We start from the raw sequence: 22,051 nt of genomic DNA on the forward strand, positions 1-22,051 counted from the left end.
ATTTATATATTAATAGGAAAAGAGAAGATGACTAAGCTCTAAGGAACCTTCAATCAATAAATCAATAGTGCCATTTAATTATTAAAACATCTAGATTTTCATCTGTTAATTAAATCTTCCATCAGACTTCAAGACTTAAGTAACATTTAATTTAAAAAAATTCCTACTGATGTAACGTTGGTTGAAAGTGATCATTTTCCTCTGGATGTCACATAGCTTCCACAATCTTCCCATGAATAGATGTTTGTGGTTAATGTTAGTACAGCCACTCCTGATGAAGCAGCACTGGACCCTGTGACTCCTACGGTGGCCAAACATGTGTTGATAAATGATCGATTTTTTTTTCCGAACAACTTCTTCTGATAAGAATAATCAATCTTTAGGCAACAACCGATTGATTGATATGCCCCACACAGGGAAGTGGATTTCGATCAGTAGTTAAGTGCAATTGTAACTGGCGATCGTAAATTAATGCTCACATCTTATTCCACAATGTAACCTTATAATCTGATCAATTGAAATACAAATGTATTCTTAAACAAAGTATCTCAGTGCTGTTGATTGATGTAAAGCAATGGTCTCCAAACTGTGGCTATATGCTTACCTTTATCTGGCCCTTGGGGCACTATTTCATCCACTGAAACCAACATTCAGGCACAGTTCCCCCTCCTCACTGACCCCAATGAAGGGACACAAGGCCTCCCAATAACACCAATGATGGGGCACAATTCCTCCCAATGACACCTACAATTGGGCCTAATGACACCAATGTTGGGGCACAATTACTCCCAATGACACCTACAATTGGGCCCAATGACACCAATGTTGGGGCACAATTTCTCCCAATGACACCTACAATTGGGCCCAATGACACCAATGTTGGGGCCTAATTTCTCCCAATGACACCTACAATTGGGCCCAATGACACCAATGTTGGGGCACAATTTCTCCCAATGACACCTACAATTGGGCCCATTGACACCAATGTAGGGGCACAATTTCTCCCAATGACACCTACAATTGGGCCCAGTGACACCAATGTTGGGGCACAATTTCTCCCAATGACACCTACAATTGGGCCCATAGACACCAATGTTGGGGCACAATATCTCCCAATGACACCTACAATTGGGCCCAGTGACACCAATGTTGGGGCACAATTTCTCCCAATGATACCTACAATTGGGCCATAGACACCAATGTTGGGGCACAATTTCTCCTAATGACACCTACAATTGGGCCCAATGACACCAATGTTGGGGCACAATTTCTGCCAATGACAGGAACGATAGGGCACAGTGCCTCCCACTGACAGCAAAGATGTGGCGTTGTTTTTTTCCCATTGACGTCAGGACCTTTTCTTCTCCCGATGGCCACAGACCAGCCACCCTAAAATCTGAAGGGATAGTAAACCGGCCCCTTGTTTAGAAAGTTTGGAGACCCCTGATGTAAAGGATTGATGATATTCTGCCTTGGCTAATCGACTCAGTTTGATCAAATCCAATTGAAAGTGAGTCTAAATTGATTGGAAGGGAAGTTTGTAGATTTGATCGTTTTGATTGACTCACACATGGATCAGATAAAAAAAACTCATGCGCGAGCATTATTATCAGCTTTTTGGGCGGCATTTTTTTCTATTGTTTATTCATTTTTTTTAAATAAAATGATGTAATAATGTACAGACTGCAGCTGCGATTTTCCTAAGCTGTCAGAAATTGATTTTTCTTCCCTTACAATATGAAGGCATTCTGTGCACTACCCCAAAACTTATATTTAATTCTTATGGCATGGGCTCATTGTTTTTCCCACTGAGCTACCAGTTAAAGTACCGGCAGTGAAGCTTTTCATAATGCAACATTGAAATTGCTTGGGTGGTTACAGTGAAGGCAGACTCCCATTTAGGAATCAGTGAGAGAAAGAAAACAGCAATTTATTCACAGCAGACAAATATTCACAAGCAGTACGAATTTGCAAACAAGTAATGATGTCCCTGGAGTGTATATAGTACACTTGGGGGTATTATTTTCTCAGTAAAAGAAGAATTTACTTTTTTTTTTGCTTGTTTCTTCATCTTGCCATATCGTATTTTTATAACCTTTTTGTTGTGTGGAAACATAGATTGCTTTGATTGATTTAACGTTTTGTGTTAGCTGCAATTCCTATATGGTGTGACAGTCATATAAATATTACACATACTGTATAAGTGAAATCTCATTGCTTTTTCAGCATAGAGTATTTACTTGGGACATTCCTTTTTAAAGTGTATCTAAACACCAGAAATAAAAAACTTATAATGTAGCTTACAGTGGCGGCTGGTAAGTTTTTTTTGGGGACGGCAAACTATGCCATCGACACCACCTGTCCGTCCGTCAGCGCCCCCCACCCCGGTCGGTAGCATTTACCACATCGATTCGTCGGCAGCGGCCTCCAGTTCCCCTGCTCTCCATGAGTTATCACGGCAGCGGCCTCCCGTTCCCCTGCTCTCCATGAGTCATCACGGCGGCGGCGGCCTCCCGTTCCCCTGCTCTCCATGAGTCATCACGGCGGCGGCCTCCCGTTCCCCTGCTCTCCATGAGTCATCACGGCGGCGGCCTCCCGTTCCCCTGCTCTCCATGAGTCATCACGGCGGCGGCCTCCCGTTCCCCTGCTCTCCATGAGTCATCACGGCGGCGGCCTCCCGTTCCCCTGCTCTCCATGAGTCATCACGGCGGCGGCCTCCCGTTCCCCTGCTCTCCATGAGTCATCACGGCGGCGGCCTCCCGTTCCCCTGCTCTCCATGAGTCATCACGGCGGCGGCCTCCCGTTCCCCTGCTCTCCATGGGTCATCACGGCGGCGGCCTCCCGTTCCCCTGCTCTCCATGGGTCATCACAGCGGTGACAGCTTCCGTTTTCTCCCTCTTCCTCGGCGGCCAAAAGGGAGTCTTCTCTTTTTGGCCAAACGGAAAACCGGTCTCACACCTGCTTCTGATTGGCCGGATTGAGGATCATTGTTTCAACAGCAAATATTAATTCGCTGTTGTAACACCTAGGTGGGCTCATGGCGCAAATGCTCTGCGCCACGAGCCCACCCTATTTTGAAGCCTATTAGAGCCTATGGTTCTAATCATTTGCTTAAAAAAAAGAAAACACCGCCGCCACTGTAATTCAGGCGCCCGGTATCCTGAAATGGGCCGGACGCATGAATACGGGGTGGCCATAGATAGATTCATGCTATGCATGAATCTATCTATAATACATATAGGGGGTGGCGTGGATAGAGGGGGCAGCGCCCGGGTGCCCCTAATGGATGGGCCGCTACTGGTAGCTTAACAATCCTTAGATGTGGTGGTTACACTAGTGTTTTTCAGGATTTTTCCCCTTTCTTTTCACCTGGCGATCATACCAATAACACATTTCTAGAGCGATAATGCTTGCTCAGTGTACTGAGTATGTGAAGTAGCGGCAATGGCAGCATAGAACACAAGTGAGTCAGGACTAAAAAACACCTCCCCCTCTACATAACATAGTTTTCCATTTAAATAAACCGTATTCTGAAAAAGTACAATTATTTAAAATAAAGTACATTTTGGAAAAGGGTCTGCCCCTTGTTTAGAAAGTTTGGAGACCCCTGATGTAAAGGATTGATGATATTCTGCCTTGGCTAATCGACTCAGTTTGATCAAATCCAATTGAAAGTGAGTCTAAATTGATTGGAAGGGAAGTTTGTAGATTTGATCGTTTTGATTGACTCACACATGGATCAGATAAAAAAAACTCATGCGCGAGCATTATTATCAGCTTTTTGGGCGGCATTTTTTTCTATTGTTTATTCATTTTTTTTAAATAAAATGATGTAATAATGTACAGACTGCAGCTGCGATTTTCCTAAGCTGTCAGAAATTGATTTTTCTTCCCTTACAATATGAAGGCATTCTGTGCACTACCCCAAAACTTATATTTAATTCTTATGGCATGGGCTCATTGTTTTTCCCACTGAGCTACCAGTTAAAGTACCGGCAGTGAAGCTTTTCATAATGCAACATTGAAATTGCTTGGGTGGTTACAGTGAAGGCAGACTCCCATTTAGGAATCAGTGAGAGAAAGAAAACAGCAATTTATTCACAGCAGACAAATATTCACAAGCAGTACGAATTTGCAAACAAGTAATGATGTCCCTGGAGTGTATATAGTACACTTGGGGGTATTATTTTCTCAGTAAAAGAAGAATTTACTTTTTTTTTTGCTTGTTTCTTCATCTTGCCATATCGTATTTTTATAACCTTTTTGTTGTGTGGAAACATAGATTGCTTTGATTGATTTAACGTTTTGTGTTAGCTGCAATTCCTATATGGTGTGACAGTCATATAAATATTACACATACTGTATAAGTGAAATCTCATTGCTTTTTCAGCATAGAGTATTTACTTGGGACATTCCTTTTTAAAGTGTATCTAAACACCAGAAATAAAAAACTTATAATGTAGCTTACAGTGGCGGCTGGTAAGTTTTTTTTTGGGGACGGCAAACTATGCCATCGACACCACCTGTCCGTCCGTCAGCGCCCCCCACCCCGGTCGGTAGCATTTACCACATCGATTCGTCGGCAGCGGCCTCCAGTTCCCCTGCTCTCCATGAGTTATCACGGCAGCGGCCTCCCGTTCCCCTGCTCTCCATGAGTCATCACGGCGGCGGCGGCCTCCCGTTCCCCTGCTCTCCATGAGTCATCACGGCGGCGGCCTCCCGTTCCCCTGCTCTCCATGAGTCATCACGGCGGCGGCCTCCCGTTCCCCTGCTCTCCATGAGTCATCACGGCGGCGGCCTCCCGTTCCCCTGCTCTCCATGAGTCATCACGGCGGCGGCCTCCCGTTCCCCTGCTCTCCATGAGTCATCACGGCGGCGGCCTCCCGTTCCCCTGCTCTCCATGAGTCATCACGGCGGCGGCCTCCCGTTCCCCTGCTCTCCATGAGTCATCACGGCGGTGGCCTCCCGTTCCCCTGCTCTCCATGGGTCATCACGGCGGCGGCCTCCCGTTCCCCTGCTCTCCATGGGTCATCACAGCGGTGACAGCTTCCGTTTTCTCCCTCTTCCTCGGCGGCCAAAAGGGAGTCTTCTCTTTTTGGCCAAACGGAAAACCGGTCTCACACCTGCTTCTGATTGGCCGGATTGAGGATCATTGTTTCAACAGCAAATATTAATTCGCTGTTGTAACACCTAGGTGGGCTCATGGCGCAAATGCTCTGCGCCACGAGCCCACCCTATTTTGAAGCCTATTAGAGCCTATGGTTCTAATCATTTGCTTAAAAAAAAGAAAACACCGCCGCCACTGTAATTCAGGCGCCCGGTATCCTGAAATGGGCCGGACGCATGAATACGGGGTGGCCATAGATAGATTCATGCTATGCATGAATCTATCTATAATACATATAGGGGGTGGCGTGGATAGAGGGGGCAGCGCCCGGGTGCCCCTAATGGACGGGCCGCTACTGGTAGCTTAACAATCCTTAGATGTGGTGGTTACACTAGTGTTTTTCAGGATTTTTCCCCTTTCTTTTCACCTGGCGATCATACCAATAACACATTTCTAGAGCGATAATGCTTGCTCAGTGTACTGAGTATGTGAAGTAGCAGCAGTGGCAGCATAGAACACAAGTGAGTCAGGACTAAAAAACACCTCCCCCTCTACATAACATAGTTTTCCATTTAAATAAACCGTATTCTGAAAAAGTACAATTATTTAAAATAAAGTACATTTTGGAAAAGGGTCTGCAGAATAACTTAGGCCTCATACACACTGGCTTATTAACATATTCCTGTGTACTTTAGATCCTTCTGCTAGTAGCTGGCAGAAAAATCCAGCTTTAAAAATGCCCACTTTGGCACATAATTACAAGCATTTATGTGCATATGGCGTGTAAGAGCCTATACGCATAAACTAATTTTATTGGCTAGAATATTTATTTATTCTAGTCACTAGAATGCATTTACGGGCGCCTATACCACATGCATCCTAGTAGTCAGTTTGCAGGATCTTGCGCATGCACAGAATTGCTGTGGGGTCTCTGCAAGCTTGCTTTAGCATTTCTGGCCTGAAGAAGAGCAGCGTAGGGAGAACTTTACCTGCAAGCAAGACAACAAGATAATGCTGGCCTTCATGGACTAGTAAGGTTGTTTCTTCAAATGCATTTTTCTATAGGGACAAATGTTAGGGAAAATGTCATTTGGATAGGTAGCGTGGCATTCCTCTTTAGGATAACACTGCTCAGTGCTCATGAACTTACCAGCTTACTGGATTTCTGGCAGAATCAACAGTTTTTTTTTTCTTTTGTACTTTTTAATCAAATGCTTTTAATGTCATACAACATGTAACAGAACCAAAGGGAGCAAATAAGAGACATTCGTTATTAGGGTTTACATAAACTTAATGTGGTGTTTGCCTCACACAAGCATGCTAGAGCTGTGAGAACCTATTGCTATTATATTGAATTATGTGATGCACAGGGCCGTCTTTAACACAGGGCAGCTGCCCTGGGCCCAGTCATTGTTGTGGGGCCCAAAGCAGCTGCCCTTTGAGCCCACACTGCCCGCAAATATTTGATAAGTCGATTCGGGAGGGCCCAAGAAAATGTTTGCCCTGGGTCCAATCCATATTAAAGACAGCCCTGGTGATGCACCAAAGTACACCTCAGTTGATATTAATATATTGTTTCTAAATGTATTTATTCATTTAGTCTAAAAGCAGCCAGCTTTTTGTGAACCTGAAGAGCCTGGATCCAGGAAAGAGATCTCACACGATAGATTACACGGGTACTCTGCCAGCAGACTGGAAACAAGCAGGATATCTCAATGAGCATGGTAAGGAGATAAGTTATAAAGTTCAGTAAAAAGGAGAGTGATGTTTCCCATAGCAACATAATCACATTTTTAAATCCTTAATTCAAATGTATCACAAGAATCTGCTTTATCATTATGAGTGACATCATAAAGCACAAAAAAATGCTTCTCCATCCTTTCTGGATACAAAATGAAGATCATCCAATACGAAAGGATCTCCAGTGAGTGTTTATTGGTAAAAAATACTAGACAGCAGTCATCTCAGAAGCGTCTTGGCATGTTTCACACTAATGCGTTTATTCATATAGCTATGGTGGGAATGTTACATTGGCCATGGTGGGAATTAAAGTAGAAATGCAGCAAAATGCTGAATACCTAGCTGAAATACGTGAAGATTTACTATTCCACCTTCTAGAGGATTTGACATTTTTTCAGCCGGTTTTGTGAGACTATTATTACAGCTCTGCCACAAAATAAGTTTGAGGCACAGGAAATCCAAAATATAGGATGTTTCCAGAGCAGCCCACGTCCATTAGTTTATGATCGTTACTGGCTAACACGTACTGGATTACACACACTGGAAAATCAGAGCAGATCCTGATGACTCATGTTTTCTTTTGCTCAGGTCTACTGAAAAGCTCTGCATATAGCATAAGCAGCTGTTCACTGAGCAGCACTGAAAACCCATATGCCACCATCAAGGATCCGCCAGCTCTTCTGCCTAAACACACAGAGTGCGGCTACGTGGAGATGAAGTCACCAGTGCGGAGGGACTCTGCTTATGCAGAGATAAGTAACGGCAGCTTGGCCAATAAAAATGTTTATGAAGTTGGTAAGTCTTGCTTTGTTTCATTTTTTATCTTATTCTTTTCCTTTAATACATAGCAGGAAATATATAAGTCAGCCAGAGTGTTTAGATTTTTCTATCCTGCGCACTGGCAATATAAAAGCTACTGTCTTATTTATGGGGTTGATTTACTTAAAGTGATACTAAAGTCTCGTGTTTTTTTTTTTGTTAAAAATAACAAACATGTTATACTTATCTGCTCTGTGCAGTGGTTTTGCACAGAGCAGCCCAGATCGTCCTCTACTCGGGTCCCTCTTCGGAGCTCCTGGCCCCTCCTTCCTGTTGAGTGCCCCCACAGCAAGCAGCTTGCTATGGGGGCATCCGAGCCAAGCCGCAGCTCCCTGTGTCCATTCAGACACAGAGCTGTGGCCCGGACTGGCCCCGCCCCCTCTCTCTCTCCTTATTGGCTCACTGACTTTTATTGACAGCAGCAGGAGCCAATATCTCAGCCAATGAGGAGGGATTGTCCTGGACAACCCAGTCTCTCGTGCAACCTCGCTGAATCCAGATGGGGCTCAGGTAAGTATTAGGGGGGCTGCTGTACACAGAATACTTTTTATCCTAATGCATAGAATGCATTAAGATAAGAAACCTTCTGCCTTTATAACCACTTTAAAGGGGTTGTAAAGGTTCGTGTTTTTTTGTTTTTTTTTCATCCTATGCATTAAAGTGAAAAAACACCTGCCAGTGACCGGCCTCCAGCCCCCCTGTTTTACTTACCTGGCCCCTTGAAGTTGTCCCACGGGGATGCGGCGTCTTTCTGCTAAGGGGTTCTCGGCTGTTGATTGGATAGATTGATAGCAGCGCAGCCATTGGTTCCTGTTGCTGTCAATCAAATCCAATGACGCAGCCGCCGGGGGGGGCGGGGCCAAGTCCTGCATTCGGTGTCTAAGGACGCCGAATGCTGGACTGGGGAGCACGCCCGCAAGGTCACCCCCCGGGAAAGCGCTTCTCCTAGGGGGTTATCTGATGTGGGGAGGAGCCAAGAGAGTCGCCGAGGGACCCCAGAAGATGAGGAGCAGGGCCACTCTGTGCAAAACAAGCTGCACAGTGGAGGTAAGTATGACATGTTTGTTATTGAATAAAAAAAAAAAAAAAAAAAGAACCTTTAGTGTCACTTTAAGGCAAATGGGCTGTTCACTTTGCAAGGGAATTTGCACTTTGCAGGGTTGTTTCCCTTAGCTTAGCGAATGTGTAAAGGCTGTACAGATATATTATCCAGTCATATGCAAGCAAACATTCCATTTTTTTATTTTCCTTGCACATGATCGGGTATTCTCTGCAAAGTGAATTTTCACAACATTCCCCACAAAATTTCCTTGCATAGTTAAAATTCCAGCCTTTTTACCCTTCGTAGATCAACCCCTATATATCAGCCTATAAATTCCCCAAACAACAAAAAATAAACAATCACTAAAATTTGCCTGATTGCTATTATGCCTACCTGGATAATTTGTTGGGAGGACCATTTTCACAAGGTTCCCCCACCCTTCTCTGTTATCCTAAATTAAAATACTTGTGCCACCAGAGCATCCCAGTTTAGTGGAGAGGCTGTTCCAAAAGACATTGTGAGGCTGGTTACAAAGAGGATATAAGAGAGTAGAAAACCCTGCGGACATTGATCGGACATTCCGACAACAAAATCCATAGATTTTTTCCAACGGATGTTGGCTCAAACTTGTCTTGCATACACAAAGTCACACAAAGTTGTCGGAATTTCCGAACGTCTAGAATGCGGTGACGTACAACACTTACTACGAACCGAGAAAAATTAAGTTTAACAGCCAGTGTGGCTCTTCTGCTTGATTCCGAGCATGTGTGGCACTTTGTACGTCGGAAATGCGTACACACGATCGGAAACTGCGTGAATGGATTTTGTTGTCGGAAAATTTGAGAACCAGATCTCAAATTTTGTGCAACGGAAATTCCGATGGAAAATGACCGATGAAGCGTACACACGGTCAGAATTTACGACAACAAGCTCCCATCGAACATTTTCGGTCAGAAATTCCGACCGTGTGTACGTGGCATTAGACTAGAAAGCCTCTAACGGTTCAGGATAGGAGATGCAACTAGTTCACCTTTGGGAACATGGAACATGTTTCACCCGTTTTTAGGGTGGAACATGTTCCCAATGCTGCAGATGCTGCCCGATCCCCCCCCCCCACCAGTGACAGAATGAGGAGAAGTCCCCCATACTAGCTTTAAGTTTTTTAAATCTTCCTTCTTCCCTAGGCCCCTGCTGCTGTCAGTCAAACTCCTGTGAGGAGAAAGTGGGGGCATGCTTATCAGTGCTGTGTTTGTCTTTGGATGCACATAACCTGGCTTGGGAGTGCGCCCCCATGGATGTCCCCATTAGCATATGAATTGCTAAGGGGGCACTCGGAAAAAAGAAGAGATCCCGCCAACACAGGACTACAAAAGAGGAGATAAGGGGTCACTCTGTGCAATACCATTACACAGAGCAGGTAAGTATAACATCTTTTTTTAATTTAAATAAACAAAAAAATGTGCATTTAGTATCACTTTAAAGGGTAATCTCCCCAACAGGACATGCCAATCCAATATTCAAAACACAAAGTAAGATAGACTTTATAGAGACTCTTATTTTTAAATGAAAGTATTGCAAGGGCCAGATAATATTTTAGGTAGTTATATTAATATTACTTTTTGTTACAGCATATTAATTTACAAGGGCTCCCAAAATGGTAAGCTATATTCAGATAACACTGTCTGTTTCCAGAGTGCTATTTTTCCAGAATGATGTCTCTGTATGTTCTTGCTTGTGCCTGCAGGCAGGAGTTTAAGAACTTGGTTTTACAAACTGATCTTTGATCTGAATGTTGATGCTGCTTACAAGGCACAATGTCTGGTTTAGGCTGACTAATGGACTTGAATGAAATGGCACATGAGCAGTATAAAGCTGGCCAAACACTTGTAGAACTTTAATTGGAATGTTTCGTTTTAAGAACATTCGTAGGATTTTCTAATCATTAGTGGGGTCAAATCGATGTTTGTTGTCGACTGCATTGATGGGAAAATAGTGATAGAAAATGTTTTGCATACTAACCAATTTCTAACAGGGTATGTGGTTTTCAGAACGGTCCATTCGACCCAAAATCAATGCTAAAGGCAAACGAAATTTTAAAGTACTATCGAACATCATTTGTCAAGTTATTGAATGTACTGAGCATTTTTGTACAAATGTTCATACGAACCTTCTTTTGAAAATCTACTAGTTTTTGGCCAGCTTAAAGCAGTTGTAAACCTTCGTTTATTTTTTTATAAAAAATAACAAACATTCCTATACTTACCTGCTCGGTGCAATGGTTTTGCACATAGCAGCCCCGATCCTCTTCTTCTATGGGTCCCCTACCAGTGTTCCAGGCCCCTCTTCTTCATTGGGTGCCCCCACGGAAAGCGGCTTTCCCTGGGGGCACCCATGTGGGCTCGCTCCTGAGTTCCGCTGCTGCTTCCATTGACACAGAGAGACTCGGCCCCACCTCCTGCTTCCGTGTCACTGGATTTGATGGACAGCAGCTGGAGCCAATCGCTCCTGCTGCTATCACTCTGTTCAATGAGGAGAGAGACAGCGGCGGAACTAGCTGTGCTCGTGCACATCGCTGGATCAGATGGGCTCATGTAAGGAAAAGGTGGGATCTGGGGGGGCTGCACAGAAGGTTTTCCGCCTTAATGCATAGAACCTTAAGGCTTAAGCTAGCCATAGGCAAGACATTGTATTCTGACATCAGGACCTGCCTCTGTCAGAATACAGTGATTAGTGGCTTCAGCCGCTGATCGACAAAAATATTCCCACGTGTCCCTTTGACAGAAGTCAATCAAATGATTAACGTCTATTGAGCAGGGGTGGCCATGCACTGATTGAAATCCAGCCAGTTCCTGACAAATAGGTTTTTGATCAGAGTTTGACCAGCTTTAGCCATTTGTTGCTCTGCAAATGGGGCAGTGAAATTGATTATGAGTGAAATTTACTATACAGTTGCAGCTTTCTTCAAAAATTCTCCCCTCTGCTGCTCATAAGTAGTACTGCACCAATATAAAATGTGCCTCTGAGCACTTATTGGAGTAGAAACTGTTCACTTTACAAGATAAATGTTAGAAATTATGTTGAAGAAGAAATGTTCACTTGAATTGTCCAATTATTTGCTAAATTTCCCTTGCACCTGATTGGCTATTCAAAATAAAAAACAGCTGTACCCCTTTGGCTGAACTAAGTTAAACTTTCACTGTGCTTTAGTAATCATTCCCATTAGGTGTATGTATGTTTTAACGGGAAAACTGTTTTGCCTGCAGTGACATATCTGTAGGGCCTCATGGACGCTGGGCATTTAGCGTTTGTGCATGAGGCTCCGGTGTTTAGGTATGGGTACATGATAAAGGTGCACTGTCCAACCCCGTTGCCATTAACTTGTCAGAGACTGACAGCTGCTGTTACTGGACACTAAACGATACTTACCTTTAGGGCAGTATGCACCTGGGAACGAATGCTGAGAACTTAAGCAGTCTGCATTCTGGGCATTCGTCCCAAGGCGTATACTGCTCCAAACATTAATATTGCTCAGTTCATCATCCAGCTGCAGCAGCTGACAGCCTCTCATACAGTTTAACAGGCTGCTGAGTGCTGGGTTGGATGGTGCTCCTGTATCTTCCACCCGCACCTAAACGCTGGAGCCTCATGCACCGGGCCTAACTGTCCAATGTCCATCTGTCCTTATTGCAGTCCAGGTTTGATGGCACATTGCTTGCAAATACGGTTGCAAAGCCTTTGCTAAATGATGGACCAGTTTGTTTACACTAGATCTGATTCTGTCAGTAATGAGTCCCCCGTTAGAACACAATAGCTCAGCGGGGAGATCGCTGTACTAACATTGCATCGTTTGTACAGCGAGCTGCTCCTGAGTTCTTGCCTTTTTTTTGTTTAGCCCTGTGGGTTGAACAAAACAAAAACTGATAATGCATACCTAGCATTAGCATTAGCATCATATTCTGCTCCTTCATTTTTCCCCATTTACTATTATAGTAGATTATCATTGTGCAGCCAGCCCTGCACAGCACAGCCCCTCTCCTGAATTCTACAGACCTGTGCAATGAATTATTTCACCTGTGCATGCATGCCATGGCCTCAACCTCAATGGAAAGCCTGTGTGAAGTGAGTGAGGTTTCCATTCCTACGTTTTAACATGTAAACTAAATAATGTATGCCTATATTAACAATATTAACATGGTATTTGTTTAATGCCTGTATCATGTGTGTTACTGAAACACAGAATATTACATATAATACACATCTGTACTAGGGATTACATCAAAAGTCGATTGCTGGTTGATTGTTGATTATAATGCGAGTTGTATACTGTACCTCACTTGATGTCTGTGAGTGAACACACTAGTTCAAAGAAACGCTATCAGCTTGCCCATCTAGGACAAAGTGGCAATAGGGCTGATTTACTAAAGCAAAATAGGCTGTTCACTTCGTAAAGAAAGTGGGAATTTTCCCCAGAGTTCAATGAATGATTTAACTTTGCAAAAAATACCCAATTACTTCCAAGGAAAATTTAAAACAAAAAACAAAAAACAAAAAAAAACATAATTTTTGCTTGCACCATGATTGGATGGTGGAATTTAGCAGAGCTTCACCTCATTCAGTAAGCTTTAGGGAAAATTCCCCTGCAAAGTGCAACTTCCCATGTAAAATGAACAGTCTATTTGCCTTTAGTTATTCAACCCCAGTCTGTCTACAAAGGCCTCAATCCACTTGTACTCACCCTACAGGGACTCTCCTGCTATTCCTTCCTTCTCAGTAGCTGAACACAATACTTGGCATGTCTCCCCTGTACGACCAAGGCCTTGACTTTTCCACTCCCCCAGGTTGCCATATCAATTCAGTGCTGCCTGCGGAGAAGGAAAGAGTGGGGAGGGATTGCTGATAAGGTAAGTATAGAGGGTCGGGGTGCCTGTCACTTTACCCTAATTGATGTGATTTCCTGTAAATTTTAGCAGCCATTTATAATTTGTCCAAAAATTCTGAGTCTGCTAAAACCAGTTCCCACAGAAGATTATTACACATTTTCACAGCTCTTACAGTAAAGAACCCTGTCTGCATGTGAAGAATACAGTTGTTTGGAATGCCCTTGTGTCTTCTGTGGTGACCGTGAGCAATGGTTTTCTGAATTTTATATATGGTAATATACTATATGCATTTGTCATAGAAAACCTAAATTTACACTGGTAAAGCTTCTTCAAGTGCAGTGTTTTAAAAACATTACATGTACCTTAGCCGCATATTTTTAATAATAGCAGTACTGCATTTTTTTGTCTTACAACAGAACCCACAGGCAATGCAGCCCAAGGAGGCTTCAACAACAACTGTAAAGTCAGCCAAGATCTCTATGACCTTCCAAAGAACAGCCACATTCCATGCCACTATGACCTTCTCCCTGTCCGGGACAGCACGTTACCTACTAAGCAAGACACAAGCAGTGAATGACAGCAACAATCATTCAAACAGCAGTGTACAGGTGGAATTCTATTTGAGCAGCAGATTCTTGGGACTGATGCCCTGCGTGACTACTGTCATCTGCATGAAGTGGAAACATGGCCAAGCAATAGACTAAGACTTGATAATAAGGGGGCAGTATGGAGAACATTCTTCCTTCCGCTGAGATTCAAGGGCTGTGGATTGAACTCTCTTTCTCATTCTATGCTCTATGACATTTGTCAGGATATTTCCAGTTAGTGAAAAATTGTATATACCACTAACAGATTTTTGCAGATGGAAGCAATAGATGCGTCATTCCTTGTCCTCTCAATGCTCAGCCTATACTTCATTTTCAGAGATTTGCACTGACCCACTTGTGTCCTACAGCGGGTAAATAAGTCAGTGAGCTTTTCTAAGAGAGTGTGCTAAAAGTGTTAACTATAAATCACAATGTAAACCACTACTTGTGTGAATGTTGATGTGTGCGTATGTGTGTATAAATACGCATCTGAAATGATTTATTCAATGATAAATAATGTAGCCATTGTAATCGTCATGAGGTCTTATTTTCCTTCTCTGTTTTAAAAGTGTATTGATGCATTATTTCAAAGGGGTGGGTTTTCGGGTACACTGAGAGATTAACGATAAATATCATAATAAATAAAAACTGACCATTTAGACAAAGGGTCTACAAACTTTTTAAACAAAGGGGCAGTTTACTGTCCTTCAGACTTTAGGGGACCAGACTAGGGCCACTGGAAGTAGAAAATGTCCTGGTGTCCAGTGGGAGTAAACAATGCTGTATCTTTGGTGTCATTGGGAAGACTAGTGCCCCATCATTGTTGTCAATGGAAGGAATTGTGCCCCATCGTTGGTGTCAATGGAAGGAATTGTGCCCCTTCATTGGTGAAAATGAAAGGAATTGTGCCCCATTGTTTTGTCATTGGAAGAAATTGTGCCCCATCGTTGGTGTCAATGGACGGAATTGTGCCCTTTTGATGGCGTCAGTGGGAAGAATAGTGCCCCGTTATTGGTGTCAATTACAGGAATGATGCTACACTGTTGGCGTCAGTGGATGGAATAATGCCCCAAGGGCCAGATAAGGGCAAGCAAAGGGCCACTGTTCGGAGACCACTGATTTAGACGATAAAGAATAAAAAAAATTAAAATAGACATCCTACTTCTGTATTTTGGGGGTTCCAGGGCATATCCCAGCAGAAGGGCTACATTTTCTAAACTTTATAATGGTCACAATGCATAGAAATACTGTAGATTAAAAGGTGAATATATTACAAATGTCAACAACTTATACTTTAATTATTCACATTAATCTCGTCAGTAGCTTACATCCACCCTGAGGAATTTAAAAAGTGATAGATGTACATAGGTTGTAGTCCTTCATACGAAGCTCCAACTAAAAGTATAGTCATTTTTTTGGTGGGCTTTTCTATTTTGGAGCACACAGTCATTTGACTGGTTATGGAGGCAAATGCAGAGAAAAGCCAGGCACTTCAACAATGTTTCAGAATGTCCATTTACTGAAGGCCTAGCACAGATGTTCGAAGAGTATACATGCCCTCCTTCTCAAGGTGACAGTCGGAGACATCTGGGACTTCAGTAAACGGTCATTTTGGAAGTTGGAGTGCTGGCTTTTCTACATGTTTGGGTTAAATGGGTTACACAAGGTCAGTGTAATGTGATTTAATGGGGCAAACTATTTTTATACAAAGACACTGTCCTAAGGGTGCCACAATATTGTGCATGTGTTCTGCATATTGAAGCATTGTATGACCTGCTTCAGTGTTTCACCTGCCATTGAGTTGGAAACTAATATCAGTGGAGCACAAAGATTACTGTATTGTGTGGTTATTAGTTCTGCGGTAAACTATTAGACTATCTTCTTGCAAATACAAACTCAAAAAAAAAAATGCTGCATAGATACAAAGTATGTAGACAAATGTATTTATTGTTAAATTTGAATAGAGTGGGGAAGGGTTAACCCCCCAGGTTATTTTCTGCTATCTGTATTGGGGGAGTTGGGGAGATTTCGCTTCACCTCCTGTCTAGTACACAGGATGGGAAAATTCCCCTCCTAGATATTTGCCATCAGAAAAAATGTCTCCATTGGAATATTTACCCTAACCTCTTGTTTGGTACAAAGAGAGGGTTTTTCTCCTCCTCGTTACCTACTCCCATGCTCATGTCCAGGACCTCTTTCTTCCAACAGCTCTTCCCTCACAGTGATTGCCTTTTGTATAATTTGCCCCTTCTTTAGGTTGTAAGTTTCCACGAGCGGAGCCATCCAAATACTGTAGTACTGTAATAGTACAGTTTCTCTTTATTTTGTAAAGCACTGTGCAAACTGTTGGTGCTATAGATATCCTGTATTATAATAATAATAATAATAACAGACACAGAATGCAATAAAATATTTAACAGAGAAATCCTTCTCCACTCTATCCAAAACTAGGAAACCTCTACCTACATTTTAAAGTATATGGCAGCTCCAAATGTTTGCACCTAAATCTAATTCTGGAAGATAAGTATAAATCTGGAATGCTATAAATGAACATAAGACTGCAGGTTGCAATCCCCGAGAGTAATACACAATCATTATAGGCAAATAATTACAAACCAGAACAAGATTAATAGCATGAAAATGGCTGTGACACGCTATTGGTTTTCCAAATATTCAGACAAATAATAATACCAATAAATCTCTTATTTATTGAAATAAAAAAATACTTACAATATCATAACTATTTGTGCTCAGTTATTAGAACTTGAGCGAATTTTATTGAAAATACCACAATGCCCCCCCTGGATCCAGGGTGGCAGATAACCACATAAAGTACCAGCCACGGGTAGGAGGTAACTCTTTTGCAATAGGTGGTTCAATGTGGAAAGGACCTGATCCATCCACTCCTTATGTATCATCCCAGAAGTTTCCAAGTATTCCCATTGTCTGATATTAACCTCAGGCAAGTTCTTTCAAATTCTTAAAGGGGCAGTACACCCAAAAATGGTCACGCACCAATATTTAAAAATAAACTAAACCTAGGGGCAAAAAGAGGGGACAAGGGGGTAGCCGCAGTCCCACGAATGTTGGGCCCAAAGTGTTGTGCCCCCCTCTAACATTATGGAGAGCTCAGACTAGAGTATTCAATCAGATTATATTGTTATATAAGTGAATACTTGCAAGATTATTTTTAATTAAATATATCCCCACGTTTATCACAAGTTGGTAATAAGTCTAAGGTTAGGTTCCCTCTATGAATCACACAGGAATGTACACTGCATTCACGTGCGATTCAGTGCAGTGCGATTTGACCCCATTGATTTTGAAAGGGCTGAAATCGAACAGCATTGCACCAAAGTAGTACCTGCACTACTTTTGGAAACACACAGCAACCTGATCACGTGGTACATTTATACTATGCGATCCGGTGCAGGCAAACACACTGCGTGCATTTGCAATCTGTGTTTGGGGTGTTGTTAACACTGAACTGACACCCGTTGCAGATTGCAAGGGCAGTGCATTTTGCAAGCGGTGCGAGAAATGCCCATGGATCTCGGGTTTCCGGCACCATGTTCTAGTGAGAACCAGAGTTAACTGTTTACTGATAGTGTTATTGCAGCAAACCGCACATGGTACATCTGTGGTAAGGGGGGGATTATCCCCACATTCAGAATGCCAAAACTGCATAGGTTTGAATGATCTCTTGTGCTCTGATGCAAGGTACATATCAGCAATCGCTTTTGCTTATTTTCTCATTATTTCCGTGTCTGTGTCAGGATATTGCTGAATGCTGTACATTAGCAGTGTTATTAATAATAGTCCATTAGACAAGTGAGCATTCAAGCTGTAATATAGGGAATTAACAGTGCCATGTAGATTTAATGTTTTTAATGTTTGAAAGCTGAACAATTTTTGTGCATATTTGTTAAAGGCACCTTTTTTATTGTGTTTTTTTTTCTTTTATAGTTAGAGACTTTATGCTTTATGCTTAAGCAGGTCTTTTGCATAGCTCTTACATTGTTATTATCCTTTTTCATTTTGTTTTTAGAATTCATTTTAGTATTATGTGTTTGTTGTTTTAGTTGTTGCTGTTTGTAAGTAGACAATTGAGTGATTTAAAGGAAGTTGTTCCATAGTAAACTATTCCAACAAGTGATACTGGAGTCAGTCTGATACAAGTCAGACAGTGAATACAGACATTTAGGTTATTGTGGTGTGGTACAAAGTGCTTTCATACTTTGTTAGTGAAACATAACACAACATGTCTGATTCTGCCCAGGGTGAGGATGCTAAACTGCGATTTCCCCTTCACTGCTACGCATTATGTAGAATAGGCATATCGCTCTTCACCCATTCTCTGACCCCTTGCTCTGATTGCCCCTGGTTGGCATGGAATGTGCTCTGAACATGTGTGGCCAATCACTTACCTTCTAACAGCTGGGGGGTGGTTGTGCATGCGCAGTGTGTTTTTGTGTTGGCTGTGTGCAGCTGGGATGGAGAGCGGCCTTTTTGGAGTACAGTGCAACATCAGTAGTTGTCGGAGCATAGTATGGAGTATGGAGAGCGCTGCTTGTTCTGTGGCAGTCCCACCCACGTGACATCGCTTCGACCGTGCCACTGTTCAACACACAACTGTGAGCACTTCATTTTTACTGTCTGCATAAAAATCCAGACTATGATGATACACTAAGGCTGGGTTCACATATATGCAAATTGGGTGCCTTTTTAACGGCTTTCAATGAAGCTGGTTCACACATGTCCGGGACGGCTGCAGTAAGGTTTGAAAAAGGGTCCTGTGCATTTTTGGGTCCGGTTCAGGTGCGAATTCCGGGCAAAATTTGACCCTGAATTGCACCTGAACTGGTGGACAGAAACACACCTGACTCCAGGCTGTAAACCGCAGCCAGACATGTGTGAACCCAGCCTTATGCCCCGTACACACGGTTTGGAATTTCCGACAACAAATGTTTGATTTGTTGTTGGAATTTGTTGTCAGAATTTCCGACCATGTGTTTCCGAAAACAAAAATTTGAGAGCTGGATCTCAAATTAAATTCCGTGCGTGTGTAGACAATTCCGATGCACAAAATTCCATGCTCGGAATCAAGCAGAAGAGTCGCACTGGCTATTGAACTTCATTTTTCTCGGCTCGTCATACGTGTTGTACGTCACCGCGCTCTTGACGTTCGGAATTTCCGACAACATTTGTGTGACCGTGTGTATGCAAGACAAGTTTGAGCCAACATCCGTTGGAAAAAAATCCACGGTTTTGTTGTCGAAATTTCCGATCGTGTGTACGGGGCATTAGGCTACATGTACACTAGCAGCTCCTAAACTTGATTTTTGACGTTTTTTTGCCAAAGCTCCTAAACTCAACTCCTTAAAACCCTATGGGGTTGATTTACTAAAGACAATTTGACTGTGCACTTTGCAAAGTGCAGTTGCACTCTGCAAGTGCAATTGCTCCAGAGCTTAGTAAATGAGGTTAGGCTTCACTTTGCAAAGAATGCCAAATCACATGCAAGGAAAATAAAAAAAAACAGCATTTTTGCTTGCACATGATTGGACAATGGAAGTCAGCAGAGCTTTTGCTCATTTACTAAGTTCTGAAGTTCTTTGCTTTTGCAGAGTGCAACTGCACTTTGCAAAGTGCACAGTCAATTTGCCTTTAGTAAATCAACCCCTATGTGTCTATGTACACATAGGCTTTTAGCAGAGTTTAGGAGCTGCTGTGGTTAGGCGAGGTTCAAGCTCCCTCTCCTGAATGCAGAAGAATCACGCTCAGGATAGGAACGTTTTGACCACCGGCCAAGTGTACATGAAGCTTTATCAGAATGCAGAGAGCTGGTAGAAAAGAACTTGAAGGTGGAAGTTCTTGTTGCAGAGTATTGAAGATGGTGGATGGCAGGAACTGGGAACTTCTTTGGAAAACAGCTTCTGAGTGGTTGCCTGCCTTTTAGGGACTGCGGGTAAGAAAGCCAAGGTATTGGATGCTGGGAGTAGTAGTCCCTGGAAGGAGTGCCTCAAAGGAACTGAGAGGAGAGACGGTTACATTGTGGTGGATGAAGTGGTATGCTAGTGGGATGACATCATCATGTTAAAATATGCAAACCCAAAACAAAAAAAAAGTCCACAAGTGTAGATATTGGGAATACCGGATGCACTTTCAAATATGTCACAAAACAGTGTTCCTAAAACATCAAGTTCTTGGTGGGACAGTGAATTTTGGATGCAATGTGGCTTAATGCAATACATACATGCCTGGATAAAAAAACAAAGCCCAAGGCATATAAGGCTCCCGTGATTTATACATTTTAAGGCTTATTTTTTCTATTGTGACTAGAAGGTGCTTTTCTTCCCCTAGCCCCAAACGCATAAAAATATTTGCTGTATTTATTTAATGGTAATGCTCACATCACATCAAACACATCAAGAATTCATTGGTCCACACATTTAGAAAGTTTTACCTCATAGGTAACATGTGGAAATAACACTTTGGTGATGTGAATGAGCCCTAGTCAGTGATTTCACTCTTTATAAAGTATTTCAACTGCTTGCAGACCATGGAAGCAACCATGAGCAGTGAGCAGTAGTGGCAATCATGGTAGTACAAGCCGACAGCTTTCAAATACAAATTTAGGAGAAGCCACTACATGAATTCTGATCAGCCAACAAAATGGCTGCTGCCATGAGATGTCGACTCGGTTCATCTGTGTCAACTCCTCCATTCCTCTTGTGTTTTCTGTTCTTCTTCATACTTCTGTTGTAAAATAAAGTTGTATTTTGTATATGAAATTTGTAAGTTAAAAAGTGATAAAATTCCTTTTGGGAATTTCATGATAATGTAGCAGACAAACGTATTTCTTTGCAGTCTTTTTTTTTTCGGCCCATTGCACGGTGTTATGGCTTATAGAGCCCCCGTTAGTCCAGTGCTACACACTATGGCACTGTGTTGTAACACAGCAATAAGACTGTACCGTATGCTTGTGCTACACGTCAAGCCTTAATAAATACCGACCTGTGTTTATGCAGCCTTCTGCTTTCAACATAATAATACGGTGAAGCCATACCTGTGATTTTATTGTATAGTTCATGTGGAATGATATTATTGTACAAGAGTGTTTTTCTGTGTTAGCTTTGTGTAGCTCATTGCGTGTATATACAGCAATTAATATGTTACAAGATGGAGGACACTACTTGTGCTTCAGCCGGTTTGAGGAAGTGTGATACCATTGTTTTGATGCTCTTGTTCAGCAAAAAAATCTTTTTTCAACTCTTTATTAAGATATTTTTGTATTTCTTTACCACAATAAAATATATATTGTTAAACTAAAGCTGTAAAATTGTCCATGTAGCATTCTTGCTATGATTGATTACATTTAACTGCATGCAGTCCCATCTGGTGTCATCTTTTTTAACAACTTCGGCTCTGGCAAGTTTTACCCCCTTCATGACCAGGGCATCTTTTTGCTATTCAGCACTGAGCTACAGTATCTAACAAAAGTGAGTACAGCCCTCACATTTTTGTAAATATTTCATTATATCTTTTCGTGTGATAACACTAAAGAAATGACACTTTGCTACAATGTAAATTAGTGAGTGTACAGCTTGTACAACAGTGTAAATTTGCTGTCCCCTCAAAATAACTCAACACACAGCCATTAATGTCTAAACCGCTGGCTACAAAAGTGAGTACACCCTTAAGTGAAAGGGTCCAAATTGGGCCCAGTTAGCCATTTTCCATCCCCGTGTCATGTGACTCATTAGTATTACAAGGTATCAGGTGTGAATGGGGAGCAGGTGTGTTAAATTTGGTGTTATCGCTCTCACTCTCTCATATTGGTCACTGGAAATTCAACATGGCACCTCATGGCAAA

At 42.4% G+C, this 22,051-nt stretch overlaps 1 protein-coding gene across 2 annotated transcripts in view; it reads left to right on the forward strand.

The window, feature by feature from the left end:
• MEGF10 (multiple EGF like domains 10) overlaps window positions 1-21,508 on the forward strand; it is a 211,011-nt gene extending 189,503 nt beyond the window's left edge. Inside the window, exons 22-25 of one of the 2 annotated variants that reach the window (XM_073624959.1) lie at window positions 6,708-6,831; window positions 7,436-7,642; window positions 10,337-10,365; window positions 14,005-14,130. In XM_073624959.1, coding sequence (XP_073481060.1) covers window positions 6,708-6,831; window positions 7,436-7,642; window positions 10,337-10,344 — 339 coding nt within the window. In that variant the 3' untranslated portion in view covers window positions 10,345-10,365; window positions 14,005-14,130. Of the gene's footprint in view, window positions 1-6,707; window positions 6,832-7,435; window positions 7,643-10,336; window positions 10,366-14,004 lie in introns of both variants that reach the window. The other variant, XM_073624949.1, reaches the window with a different exon arrangement.
• The last annotated feature ends 543 nt before the right edge of the window (window positions 21,509-22,051 follow it).

Source organism: Aquarana catesbeiana, linkage group LG01 (assembly GCF_042186555.1).
Source record: "Aquarana catesbeiana isolate 2022-GZ linkage group LG01, ASM4218655v1, whole genome shotgun sequence".
Classification (NCBI taxonomy): Eukaryota; Metazoa; Chordata; class Amphibia; order Anura; family Ranidae; genus Aquarana; species Aquarana catesbeiana.